Source organism: Sceloporus undulatus, chromosome 7 (assembly GCF_019175285.1).
Source record: "Sceloporus undulatus isolate JIND9_A2432 ecotype Alabama chromosome 7, SceUnd_v1.1, whole genome shotgun sequence".
In the NCBI taxonomy this organism is placed as follows: domain Eukaryota; kingdom Metazoa; phylum Chordata; class Lepidosauria; order Squamata; family Phrynosomatidae; genus Sceloporus; species Sceloporus undulatus.
This window is the reverse complement of record NC_056528.1, coordinates 12,157,077-12,170,550: the sequence shown is the minus strand read 5'-3', so window position 1 is coordinate 12,170,550 and position 13,474 is coordinate 12,157,077. Positions and strand designations below refer to the sequence as shown.

Sequence of the window (13,474 nt, the reverse complement as noted above, 5' to 3'; positions counted from 1 at the left end):
CACAGGGTTTTAGTTTAACTTTTACATTCTCAGTTGCGTTTCCTCTGATGAAGCTGTGACAACGCTTCTGCAAAAGAGAGAGGGAGAAAGAGAGAGCTGATTCAAATTAAAGAGCGCTTTTAAAATCCCTGCTGCAAACAGACAGTACGGGATTTCCTTCTGGAATAAATAAATTAATATTTATTGTTAAATAAAATAATTTGTTAAATAAAATAATTTTTCTTGGAATAAATAAAACACAGCTGGGAAAATGCATCCCAGGCTCCCATCGCCAGCCAGCATGGCGCAGCGCTAGGATTACGGTCCAAAACACAATGCAGAAATGATCCGGTTTGAGACTGCTGTAACTATTATTATTATTATTATTATTATTATTATTATTATCATCATCTGCCCTGGCTCAATGCTAGGGAATTCTGGGATCTGTAGTTTTGTGTAACATATAGTTTTCTCTTTCTCTGGTGCCACAATAAACTATAATTCCCAGGATTCCCTAGCACTGAGCCAGTTAAAGTGGTCTCAAACTGGATTATTTCTGCATTGGGTTTTGGACCTATGACTCTGGAGAGCAGGGTTTGACTCTTCACTCAGCCATTGAGACCCAATGGGAAAGTCACACTCTTTCAGCCTCCTCAGCTGAAGGCCATGGCAAGCCTCCTCCGAACAAACCTTGCCACGAAACCCCCATGATAGGGCCGCAATCAGTTAGAAACGACTGGAAGGCACACAGCAAGAAAGACCTATGCTTTTCAGCTAATGTTTGAGAAGAGTTTAATTCTATAGGTCTAGAAAAGGACCCTAGGATCCCCGAGTCTCCTTTGCCACCTCTCTCTGTCCTTTGCTTTCTTCCTCTCTCCTTTCCTTTCCTTTTTCTCTTAATGGAAGTTGTGGGCAACCTTGGAAGGGGCTCATTAAACGCTGGGAAGAATTAGCACCTGTGCCTCATTAACGCCGACATAATTCGTTCCTCGGAGGGTTGAAGGAGACAGATCAAAATAAGGCAAGATGCAGAGCGCCGGAGGCAGAAAAGGCCTCGCAGCAGCAACCGGAGAGTCCCCAACCGGTGGCAATGGTTTAGTTGGCACTGGTGCCACTGGCCTGGCTGGTTTTGTGGGTGAAAATTGGGCACCATCTGGGGCTGCCCAGGGATTGGCATCCGCTTTCTTTGGTTGTCATCAAAGGCCAAGGTCCAAAGCAGCTTCTGGTGCCACCTTGGCATCTTCAAAGTCAGGTCTGCCATCCCAATGTCAAAATCTGGAACAAGCAAATAGGAAAGCTAGGCTTTTACCAGGTCTCAGGGTCTCCAGTCTTTCTGGGTCATTTTTAGCCAGGGAACAAGGTGGGCCTAGAGAGGAAAGAGCTGGGTGCAAATCTCCAGCTTGCCTCAGCAGCAGCTTGTGATAATTTGCAGTTGAGCTGTTGCTGCAGCTTCCAAAGGCTCTCCAAGAGGTCTGTGTATTTACTTTGCTTCCTACAGGGCTCACCCTCCGCTCTGCTTTGCATCCACCTTTTGTCTTGGAAGCATATAGGACAATGTGATCCCCAAACTCCGGCTTTCCAACTGTTTTGGACTTTAGCACCCAGAATTCCAGACCATTGGCCAAGACAGCTGAGGCTCCAGAGAGCTGGAGTCCAAAAAACACCTGGAGGACCAGACTTTGGAAATCGCTGGGGCTGGATTCAGTGTTCCTTGTCTTGTTTCCCTAAGGAATGATCTCCACCTTGATCTGTGAACAGCCCTTTTACATATGAATTTCAAACATATATATCATGCATGACAGGACATACCTTCCTATTCTTTTCCTTTTTACATCTTATGATTTTTAGGTGGCACACCATGGATAGGTTTTATGGTGTTTTGATGCTGCTGTATAGCGCCATGTAAAACGCATGGCGCTATATAAATATCACGATGATGATGATGATGATGATATAGATATAATTCCTGTTTTAGAAAAAAGTTTCTCCCAGGCCCAACTTGGCAGAAATGCCTCCAAAAGGACATTTGGAACATTTTGGACTCTTTAAGGGGCTTCACTTTGCTGACCCTTGAGCTAGAAGTGGGTTTGAGTTTGAATTTGGATGCAGCTCAGCCCTGGGGGGCTTCATGGCCCTCTATGGAAAACTGACATTCATATTTTAGTGTCTTTCTTCCTTGCCCTGTCCCTTTGTCTGTGTGCATAGCTCTGTGTGTGTGTGTGTGTGTGTGTGTGTGTATGCACACTCTTTCCCTAGTTCTCATTTGTATGTAACTCCATCATTCTTCTTCTCAGGCCTTCATTTCTTTTCCCTATTAGCTGCTGCTGTTGTTGTTGCTATCTGGAAAGCCATCTGTGTCACAGAGTACCTTTTTGTTGGATTTTCTCTCTCCTTTCCCGGCTGCCAGGGAAGATCAATGGGGCAGAGATGCTGGGGATGATGGGGAGAACCTGGAGGCTGTGGCTGTCCTTCCTTCCTTCCTTCCTTCCCTCCCCACATTTGCTCCAACACCAGCCTTGCCTTTGCACCACGAAATCTCCTGCCTTGACACACTGGCTCTGTCTCTCTCTTTCCCTTGAGTAAAATATTAATGTGTTACCTTTATGTGTAAATTGTCTTTCTTATTTAAAGAGAGGCCCCTGTTTAGCATGCAGGGAGGCACTGCGTTTCTGCTGCAAATGTCTTCGTTGGAGGCTGCCTTTGGCAAAACTATGGCACATCATCCGATTGTGCTTTTGCTGAGAAACTTGACCTAGAGAGAGGACGGCGAGAAGCAAGTGGACGGGTCGTTGGAGATGGAAAGGGGACAGAAGTTCCTTTTTTGGACTACAACCACCAGAATCCCCAGCTAGCGTAGATTCTGGGACCTGCAGTCCTTCAAAAGCAACTTTCCCTAAAGCTTTCCTGACCTAGGAGGCTTGTCGCTTGCCCTGCTGGGCCTGAGCCTCCAGTTTTCAAGGGTGCTTTGAAATTCCTCCTGGACAGAAGGTTGAAATGGAGGCCATGCCCTGGAAAAAGAGGACCTCGGTCATCCTGCTTCCAGGTGGAAAGCAAGGCTACCCATTCTCTAGTGTTTTTGGGGGGTGGGTTCAGCTCCAGACATGAGGGAAGGGCTGGGTGCAAATGTCCACATCAGTTATTGTAGGAGAACCATAGCTTGCTCCATTGCTGATTTAGTGCATCAATGGGATCCTAGCCATAGAATTTTATAGATGTTTGTAAGTCAATGTATGTGATGCTTGGATTACTAACTGTACCAAAAAACCAAGCGTTGGTTTTGCATTGGCACACACTGGTCTCTTAATGGCCAGCGTCTGGATGGACATCGGTGTCCATTGTGCATGGGGCCATGGCTCACCAGTCGCTCCACCATTGTGCCATTGATGCCCACATGTTGTAATGCCACAAAAGCCCCAGGTGAACATGGAAATTAATTTAAGATTTAAGATTTAATGTAGTTTTCTGCACGTTGGGCCATTCGTGAAGATGTAGGTCCCAAACCAAATGCCATCCAAACCTTGTTTCCCCAGAAAAGACCTTTTCCCTGTTTGACCGAACTCAGAAACGGCGTTGAGCAAAGCAGGCCTTTCCTATCCGTCCCACAGAAAGAAGCAGGAATAAAATAGCTAAATAAATCTTTAATACTCTTCTAATTGCAAATGTACATAAATTGCACAGCCACATAGTTTTTTCTTTCCCCCAACACCAACTAGTTTCTCTGTACATTATTACATTGGGTTTTTGTTCGTTTGTTTTAAAAGAGGCTGAAGGAGAGTCAACCAAGTCCTGCCCACAGCTTCATATGATTAATAATAATATCATAATTATTACCGTTATTATTTTAAACATAATTACAAAAAAAAATTCATTTCATTTTTTGCTTGGTTTTTTCTTTCCTTTATAAGGGTATAAAACATGTTTTTTTGATTTTCAAACTGCTGCAACAGGAACAAATATTGGCCGGAGCAGATATACAGAGAGATTAGAGAGAGAAAGAGAGGGAGGTATTTATATAAGTATATATATTTATATATATATAATTTTAAGACACAGTGATGCAAATGAGGGGGGACCCAAGACATGGAGTCGGACACCGATCGGGCGCCAAAAACGTGGAACATATACAGCTTGACTTGGGAAGAGTCCTTGTTTTGGTGGCACTGGAAAAAAAGAAAGTCCTTTTGGATTAAAGTAATGTCCATCTTCCTTGGATTTAACTCAGAGATAAAGTCCCAGGCGCCGTCCCTTTTGGCCCAGTTTCCTTTCTTTCAAGGCAAGGAGCACTTAGGCCCTTGGTCTCCATGTTGGAGGCTTACTATGTGCGGAAACCAATGTGGCAGATATGGTTTCCAAACGGACGTGGGCACATGGGAACAGACTCTTCTGTGGCACTTGGAAGAAAGGGCAAAGAGAGAGGGGAAAGTCTGCAGAGGAGAGGTGAGGGCTAGAGAACAACAGCCATCTGTTGGGTTTCCTTTTGCACCTAGGACCCTAGTATGTCAACTTGGGGTTTACTTGTTCTCTAAGGCAGAGGAGGAAATGTTTTATGGGGACAGCTAAGGCTTTGCTGTTTCGCCTGGGGTTCGCTTTAATGCAAAGTTAGACACAACTGGAGTAGCCATGGATCAGGCAGAAAAGGGACCCAACCATGGGAGACCTCTGGGCATACCTCTCTTGTCGTCAAAGGCCCTTGAAGTGGGCAGCACAGAGGCCACTCCAGAACCCAGCATCCTTCACTAAACCAGCTTGCCTCTTTGTGGTTGTGTGCCTTCAAGTTGTTCCTGGCATATGGCCACCCCAAGGCAAACACCTCTCCTGGGGTTTCCTTGGCAAGATGGGTTCAGAGGGGATTTGCCATTGCACAAGATCATGGCCAAGTGGGGATTTGAACCCTGGTCTCCAGAGTCGTTCAAACCACCGCACCATGCTGGCTCCTGGGTCTCGGCCATAGCCCAAACAAGGCATTTTTCGTACCTGTTTCTTGGCTTGTGAGTGCTAAGGGAGGATATTTGGGCTCTCCGCTTCATGAATCCCATGTAAGCTAGAGAAATAACTCACAACTAGGGACCTGGTTAAGCTCCGAAGGGGTCTTTGTGTGTTGAGGAGTGGGGCGAAAAGGGAATGCCATCCATGCTCACAGATACATTCTCATAAACCTTTGGCTTCTAAATACAGGCCCTCCTTCGGGAAGTCATACATCCGTGTTTTTTGGGGGGGAGGCAATGGCTCAGAGCAGCAGGTTTTGCGCATGGCTTGCTCCCCTGTCATACCCCCCAATAATGCAAAGAACAGAGGAGGGCAAGGGTATGGCGTTGGCATGGCTTTTGTTGTTGTCCCCGATGTTTCTGGCACCTCTTGGAAGTCCATTGCTGTCTCTCTTGAGCTTTCCTGCTCAACAACAATAACTCCCTTGTTGTTCAAAATAAAAGGCTATATCAGAAACAATCTTCTCTTAGGATGCATTGGATGCCAGCAACTGTCCAACCCAGAAAACCAGATCCACTATACAGATCTGAAATGTTGCATATCGTCAGTGGCACCAAAACCCAATTCCCTCTCATATCCTCCCATGATGTAGCAGTAAACACCATTTGGAAAATAGGCAAAGTATCAGAACCGTCGGAACCAAAATCACTTTCGTTAGGTGAAAATGGCACATTACAATCATACATTCAAGCATATTTGTGTTTGTTGCATTACCAAAAAAATATATGAAACAGTATGACGTCTGTTCATAATGATCTATGTATCACCACCATTAATGTTTTAAAGAAAATAAATTCTTAACAGATTGTTTGAATTATAGAACAAGTTCTTATGGCAAAAGATCTCAAAAATGGCAAAAGACCCGGTTGCACCAAAGGAACCCTTTGACTGCTCCAAGGGGGCATTGTTTTCTATAGGTGAACCATTTTGGGAGAGGGATTTGGGGGGTGGGCAAGTCCCCTGTTCACACATGCCTGGGTACATCTTTATAAAGAGGTCCTTATTCCTTGGTCACTCGCTGTGCAATGAGATCCGCTAATGGGCATTTGGCAAACAACCCGTTTGTGTGGGTTGTGCAACTTGTGTGTGCAAATGGTGAGGGCTGTGCAAGAGGGACCCATCCCCACGTGAGAACCCAAAGATACCCCCCATTCAACAGCAGCAGACCTCAGGTCAATGGGGGGGGCATTGTTCTGGCCCAAACGCCCCATGAAACCCTCCTCCGCAAATGGCCTTTTAAGGCAGCCATCAGATGCAAAAAACCTAAACTGGCCATTCTGGGGGAGGCCTTTTGCAGGAGGGCTTCCCACCAGAGATTCAGTTTTTTGTGTCCTGGTTTTCATTTGGGGAGATGGGCTGTGGGTGAATGGCTCTGTGTCTCCAAGTCTCCTGTTGATTTATCAATCTCATGGGGTTTTCTTAGGCAAGAAAGGCTCAGAGGTGGTTATGCCAGATCCTTCCTCTGAAATGGAGCCTACAGCCCCATGTGGCCTCCCATCCAAGTACTAACCAGGACTGAACATCCTTGGCTTCCAAGAACAGAAAGGATCTGGTGCCTTTAGGGTTTTTAAGCCCTTAAAGTCTACAGAGAGGGTTGACATGTTCTTCCTTGGCATTGTGTACTTAAAATAATCCTCCTGGTGCACACATTGGGTTGTGATTTTGGGGTGGGATGGGGAAAGGGCAAGCACCTTGCAGGGGTCAAACCTCTATCTCCTTTGCAGCAAAGGAACGTGATTGTCGGACAGGTCCAGATCATTCAGTCCCGTGGGCGATGGTGGCACGGAATAGGCTTGTTTTTTAAAAATTAGGTTTGAAACCATGTTATCGGTGGGCTTGGGAAGGGCGGCTGGTTTGTGCTAAGCACCAGGCAACTTAAGAAACACCACAGGTGCGTGCCAACGTAGCCCTGTGCCAAAAAGCATTTTGGAGCCACGTGGAATCCAAGGACGTCCTGGTTTCTTCCCAGCGCTTTGTTCTGTGTGGCTATTTTGTGGCCCCGCCACAGACTGCCTTGCCTCCTACCCCCTGCAAACACACCCTGGGCTTGGCATGGAGGAGGACATGCGCACAATCCACCCGCAAGCCGTTTGGAGGTTAGTAGGGGCGTGCACCCTGCCATGCCGCTGGCCCTCAGCTAGCCAGGACACTGGGGGGAGGAAGAGGAGGAGGAAGGCTCCCTTGGGAGTGGCTAATGGTGGCCAACGGCTGCCCAGCGATCCTGAAAAGGGGAGACACTTTTCGGAGGCCGCTGTCCTTGCTGGTTAGTCCCTTTTGAGGCCTTCGAGCAGGTTAACTTCCCACGCAGCACCCACTCCCCCTTAAAAGAGGATAGTACTCCAGAAAGTGGACTGCTTTTGATTTTTGACTGTTTTTATTCCTAACGCATACTGTGAAAGAAAAGAGATAGGCGTTACCGATCTTCATGCTTCTTGGGTAGGCCAAAAGTTTTTTCTTTTCCCCCCTTCTCAGACTATGCATTTCCCTCAAAACAGCCCTTCTAATAACCAGTGGGGGGAGAAATGGGTTTATGGCAAGGCTAGGGTTAAATCCCCCCGCTGAACAATTTGGCCCAAGATGCAGGTCGCTCAGTCCTGGCTGGCGTTGTGCACCATTCTTTTGTGGCAAAACTTATAGTTGTTGCTTCTTTTCTGCCACCTGGCTGTTTAAATGTGAGAGACACAAAGTACTGGACCTGGTCCACTCCAAGTGCAAAGCCAAGTCTTTGCCACCAAGTCTCTGCATTGGTGCTTTCTGCGCTAGAAGTGGAAACTCAGGGTCTCCTTCCACACCCATCGCTACCCAGTGGCCTCTTGCTCTTTGCAATAATCTGCCTCCCCTTTTCCCTTTGTGCCAGTTGATTTTGGGCACAAATAGACTGGCCTAGTGAAGCTGATGTCCCCTTTTACAAATGAAGCTGGCCAGAAGTGGCCTTCCCTGGTAGGATTAAGGCCGCTGTCAATGGCATGGGTACAAAATACCTCTATCTGCTAAGAGTTAGGCCTGGCCTTGGTGGGTGTGTGTGTGTCCCCATTCCCCTTTATCATCTGGCTGCCATTTCCAGTAAGTTTAAGGCAGTCAGTGAGACGGCTTAACTTGCTACCAGGAATCTACTGTGGGGTGAGAGACACACGGAGTATGGCTCAGTGTAGCTTCCATCCACAACATGGTTGGTCTGAAGACCCAATTGTGAGTAACTGGTATCTTCCATGGAGCTGGACTAGCAACCATGCAGCCTTCCAGATGTTGCTGGACTCTACTCCCCACTGGGCTATAATAGGACTATTGGGTGCAGATGTCCAAGGACACCTGGAAGTTTGCACAAGTCCCACCCAGCGCTACCTCTGGCATGGAGGAAGAAGGGTAATCTGTGGCACTGAGTGGGGCACCCCAAAGATAGGAGGAGGAGAAAGTGGCAGTGAGGGGAACAGCTCCTGGTGCCCAGTGCTGCCTCTTCCCTCTGAAGGAAACCTGTTAACCTGGGACCTACGGCTGTGAGAGAGGATAAAATCCAACACAAGGGATGCCACAGAAAGGTTGGTCTATCGCTTGACTGGTGGTGGAACAGAGTTAGTAAGAATGGCCCGGAGCAGCACAGCAGGGCAGGGCTCCCTGGGGATGCTTCTGTGCCAGACCATGCGCACCAGGGGATGATAGGACTTGTAGAGGAGGCGCCTGTTCTGCATTTTGTGTTTGGTTTTTGCAGTAGTTCCATTCACCCATCTTTCAGCCTGCGTCCTTCTCCCTCAAGGCTCCGATTGGCTTGCCCAGTGGCGCATCTCTCGGAGTAGGAAAAAAGAGGGTCTCCTTCACTCAGAAATCCTCCTCCGTGGGATGTGTTTCTCATCATCATTTTAATGGTCGCAGCTACAGATGGCAACGTCCGTCTCTGCCCGTTGCTTGATGCCATCCCTTGAACGTAGGGGAGTGGGGGGGCACCTCAGTGTTTCTGGTCATGCCAGCCATCTTTGACGATGAAAAGGGTTGTGGGACATAGATCTTCCTATCACCCCTGGGGGGGTTTAGGGGGGCACCAAAGACCCCTACAATGTGGTTCAACCCACCTGCCGCTGCTGCGCTTGCGCTCTCTTTCTCTCTTTCTGGGCCGGGGTCTTTCCTCTCTCTCTCTCTCTCTATTCCTCATTCTCTCTCTCAAAAATCTCATTCTCTGGCAGCAGGGTTAACAATTGCTGCTGTTTCGGAATTCGCCGTTCTCTGTAATCTGCAATTTAGTTGGGTTTGTGGGGGAGATCCCGTTACGGGTCTGTGTGCTGTACCTCTCTTTCAGCTGCGTGAGGGCGCTCATGAGGCGGGCGTTGGCAGCATCCAGGGAGGCAATGCGCTTTTCCTGTGGGGAAGAAAGAAAGAAAGGAAAGAAAGAAAGAAGAGAGAGAGTCCGGGTCAGTTGTCTTTCTTATGAGTAGGGAGGTAAAGAATATAGTCGGCCCTCTATAGCCATAGATGCTGCATCCATGGACTCAACCATGCACAAAAGCAAATCTTAATTTTGCTGTTTTATATGAGACACCATTTTGCTACGCCATTGTATATGGTTGTGTATGAACTGATATGAAAATCTTCTCCCAAAATGTCATCTAAGCGTCCCCCTTCATCAGGATTTCAAAACTGCCCAAATTTCAAGATCTGTACACTGCAAAACCCGGCCCTTTCCCCAGAAGCGCTCTGCAGCCGGCTGATTAAGATCTCCGGGTGACTTGTCTGATTCCCGATATTGAATGCTGCCCAGAGACTAATTAAGAGATCAGCCAAGCGGCGTCTTTGCATCGGCCAGCAGCTTCTCTGATTGCCGCTAATGATGGAAGCGCTGCAGAAGAGGGCCACCTCTTTGAAATGAGACGCTACGCAAATCCCCGCTGGGCCACTCGGATAACTCTCCCCCTTTCTGTCCTCTCCCTGCCCCGAGCATTTGCTCTCCCCCTCGACGGAGAAGGTTGCAACCTTCAAATGGAGCTCGCCTGCCTCTCCTTTGCAGCCCAGCATGTGCAAATGGCACTGAGAAAGGCTCCTCTGTCTCTGCATTATGGGGCCATGTGCAATGGCAGAGGCACAGATTTAAGATGGTGGCAACCCAGGTGGAAACTCTGGCTATGCTGGAGTTGCTGAATTGTGCAGGAGGAGCACTATGTAGTCTTCATCAACTGCAACTTCCCATCCCTCAACAGTGACTAAGTTGGCTGAGGTTGATGGGCATTGTGGTCCAACAGCATCTGGAGGGCTATGTTCTCCCAGAATTGGTTAGAGTTGTTCCCTTTCCCTCCACCACTGTTTTTCAGGCTCAGAAGTCTTGTTTTGGGGTTCCCATTTGTAATGAGTTGGGGTTTCTGAAGTCCTTGGACAACATTAGCAGCTGTTCCGTGCTACACAAAGAGTGGGTTTGTACTAGGGACCTTGTTGGATACTTTTCTGCATTGGCTTGGCAGTGTGTTTGCTAACCTGCCTGCCTGGGTCCTCCTCATACCTGTGCATCTATAATCTTCTGCTTGGAATCCACAGCCGCCTGCATTTCCGCGTGGTCTTTCTTCAGCTCCTCTTCCACCGACATCAGCCTGGGGAGGTGAGCGGGAAATCAGACACCATTTTAAGGTTAAGCGTTGCTTTCCTTGTTAATAAAACTGTGCTGCCCTTTCGTACTGATTTACAACCACCAGTGTGCCTCCTCCTTTCCAAAATCACATGCTTTCCCTCAAATGATATTTCTGGCTCCCAGCCTGGAAGAAGCCAAAGCAAAGCAGGGAAGTTATCTTTGGATAAGAAACTGGAATAACACCAGTGAACCACGGAGGGTGAATCCAGAAGTAGAGTGAATCCAAGATTTAACAGAGTTATCCAGAGGCTAAATCAGTATCCCAGACAGATCCTCTCCAAATTCAGAGCAGATTTACTGCCTCCCAACATGGTAGTCACTGGCCACCATTGTTGGTGAAACACCTTCAGGACCCTAGGAGCCAAATTAAATTCTCAGGGGCCACATGCCAATGACAGAAGGGATCAAATGCCAGCGGTTATACAACAAATCTGCCTGGCTGTCTGAGATGGATAATTGTTTCGTATGGTGCTTTTGGAAAGGGGGATCGTACTAAGCAATGGGAGTGAAAGGGTAGTGGCTCTGTTTTGAAAGGTAGTAAAACTGGGGTTACACATTTGTCAAGTTGCCGTTAATTGGGAGGACTGTGGTCTTGCCTCTTGGATGAGGCACCTGCTGCAAGCTCTTTTTACAGAACATTTGTGTGTTTTATGGACATGAGGACTAGAAACCTAAGTGCAGCAGGTGGGCTTTTGTTCATAACAATCTGTGATTGCTTCTTGCAGGGCAGACTGGCATTGTGGGCACCAGGGTCTGGGCGGCTCCTACCTGCTGATGATGCCCTTCATCTGGATCTCCTTGTCCTCCTGCTGCCTCCGCAGCCGCTCCTCGCTCTCCTCCAGCCGCGCCTGATATTCCAGCATCAGCTTTTGGGTTGTCTCCTCCTGGCACTTGAACCGGGCTTCATACTCCTCCAGCTTCTTGTTGGATATGCGCAGCTTGTCCTGGAGCACCACCACGTCCTGCTGATACTGCTGCAGGGAAGAGGGAGGCAAGCAAAGGGCAAACGTTGGCGTCTGGGTTGCCACCATCATCTTCTGCCTTCGCTGACCTCCCCGAAGAAGCAAACAAATCCACCCTGACTGGCCACTTGGCGCCCCTTTCACCTGCGGCCGGTCTTCCCCTTTGGGCCAGGTGGGCAGCCATGCCCCCATCTGCAAAGCTAGGCCATGCTCCATAGGGAAAGCCACAGATTAGCAGGGAGGGCGAGCATGTTTCCAATGCAACTGATCATGATATGAGAATTTGGCAAAGCTAGACAGCCCTGGGGGAGTCTATCTGGGAGTGTTTTGCCCCTGTATGTCTATTTGTGGGGAGCTCTATGGTCAGGGATTTGATTCTTCAGAAAGCATAGGGACCTGAGTGTTGACTGGTGGCAACCATGGGATCCATATACCCAAAGCAACAGTGGAGCATAAAGTAGGTTTTTACAAGGAAGAGGACAAAGCTGACCTGGAGCAATGGTTTCTCTCCAATGACATTTAACCACAGAGCAGTTTATTCCTGCTGAGTTCATTCTGGCTTACTCCCAGGTAAGGGAGCAACTCTCAGGTTCCCAGGAAGGGCTGAGTTTTCCTGTCTTTTAAAACTGAGCTTGGAATAATTACTGTATATACCCGACTATACATTGAATTCTTGTATAAGTTGAGGGCAGGTTATGGGAGCAAAATTAAAGATTTTGGTCTGACCTGTGGATAAGTTGAGGGTAAAATTTAGGTGCCTGTAACAAAGGATGTCAAGGATGAAGCAAAGGAAAGCAGTGCCAAAGAATGTACAAAGTCCCGTTAAATACAATGGCATAGTAAAATGGTCTCCCTTATATAAAATGGCAAAATCAAGAGGTTGCTTTTTGTGTGATTTATATATTTTAAAAACATTTTCAAGCTGTAGATGCTTGAATCTGTGGATTAAAAAATCCGGAGGGCTGACTGTACTTAGCACTGACCTGTGGATAAGTCGACATAGGTTTTTTGGGTGACTAACATTTATAGACTCATACATGAGCATATACAGTAGTCAAAAATTAATTTCACCCCCCAATTTGTTGAATGTTTTTATTTCAGCAATAAGTTAGAAATGCTTTGATTTTAATTGTTGAAAGAGCAGACACCTTTGTCTTAATGTTTCTTGTTATGTTCACCTGTTATGGCGCATTTCCTGCAACCCTGAGTAATGCTGTTGGCTGGAATCCACCATCATTGTGTACGTTATCCTAACTGTACACTTAGTAGTTATGTGGCAGAGGCCCTAAGAAATGCAACAGCAGACTTTTCCTGGATACAGACGTTGCAGAAGAGCCCAGTTCTAATTCCTGCGGATGCAAGTCTACTCACGCAGACGCAAGTCCCCAACAGGATTCTGGCCGTAAAGTTTAACGATTTAACGAAATAACTAACCAATTAAATTCCTGGATGTTCGGCATTCGGTGGATTGGAATCCCTCGCCAAATTAGCATTAACATGTTAATGCGCCTGCTAATGTTCCCAGGCAGAGTCTGTTGTGGCATTGATCCAAACATGGCAGACACGCAACGATTCTGAGAAACTGTTGTGATTTTATTTTTAAACCTGAGGTTACTGAAAGGGCAGAGAAAATGTTATTTTATTTGTAAATCTGAGCTTTGGCAGGGGGGGGGGGGGGCATTTCATAGATTTGAGTGGGGTTTTGGGCATCCGATTTTTGTTTGAAAGCTATCTTGACAGTTTACATCAGACACCAAAGTTGGTTCCCAGGATTGTCAACAGTCTGGTGTGATCAGGATGCACAATTCGGGGGATGAGATGGGAATGGAAGAGATCTCCCTTCTTCTTCTGAGAAAGGAGGTTTTCTGATGAGGTTTCTTTAGTGGCTGCTGCTATCTTTGTCTGCCGTGTTTTGTCAGAAATAAAGCACAAGAAAGCTTTG

At 47.3% G+C, this 13,474-nt stretch overlaps 1 protein-coding gene across 7 annotated transcripts in view; it reads right to left on the bottom strand.

The window, feature by feature from the left end:
* Positions 1-3,597: 3,597 nt before the first annotated feature.
* LOC121936844 (DAB2 interacting protein) overlaps positions 3,598-13,474 on the bottom strand; it is a 145,049-nt gene continuing 135,172 nt past the window's right edge. For 6 of the 7 annotated variants that reach the window (XM_042479492.1, XM_042479488.1, XM_042479494.1 and 3 more), the window contains 4 exons: positions 11,339-11,544; positions 10,445-10,532; positions 9,243-9,313; positions 3,598-4,139 (listed from right to left, as the gene is read on the bottom strand). In XM_042479492.1, coding sequence (XP_042335426.1) covers positions 4,022-4,139; positions 9,243-9,313; positions 10,445-10,532; positions 11,339-11,544 — 483 coding nt within the window. In that variant the 3' untranslated portion in view covers positions 3,598-4,021. Of the gene's footprint in view, positions 7,356-9,242; positions 9,314-10,444; positions 10,533-11,338; positions 11,545-13,474 lie in introns of all 7 variants that reach the window. The other variant, XM_042479491.1, reaches the window with a different exon arrangement.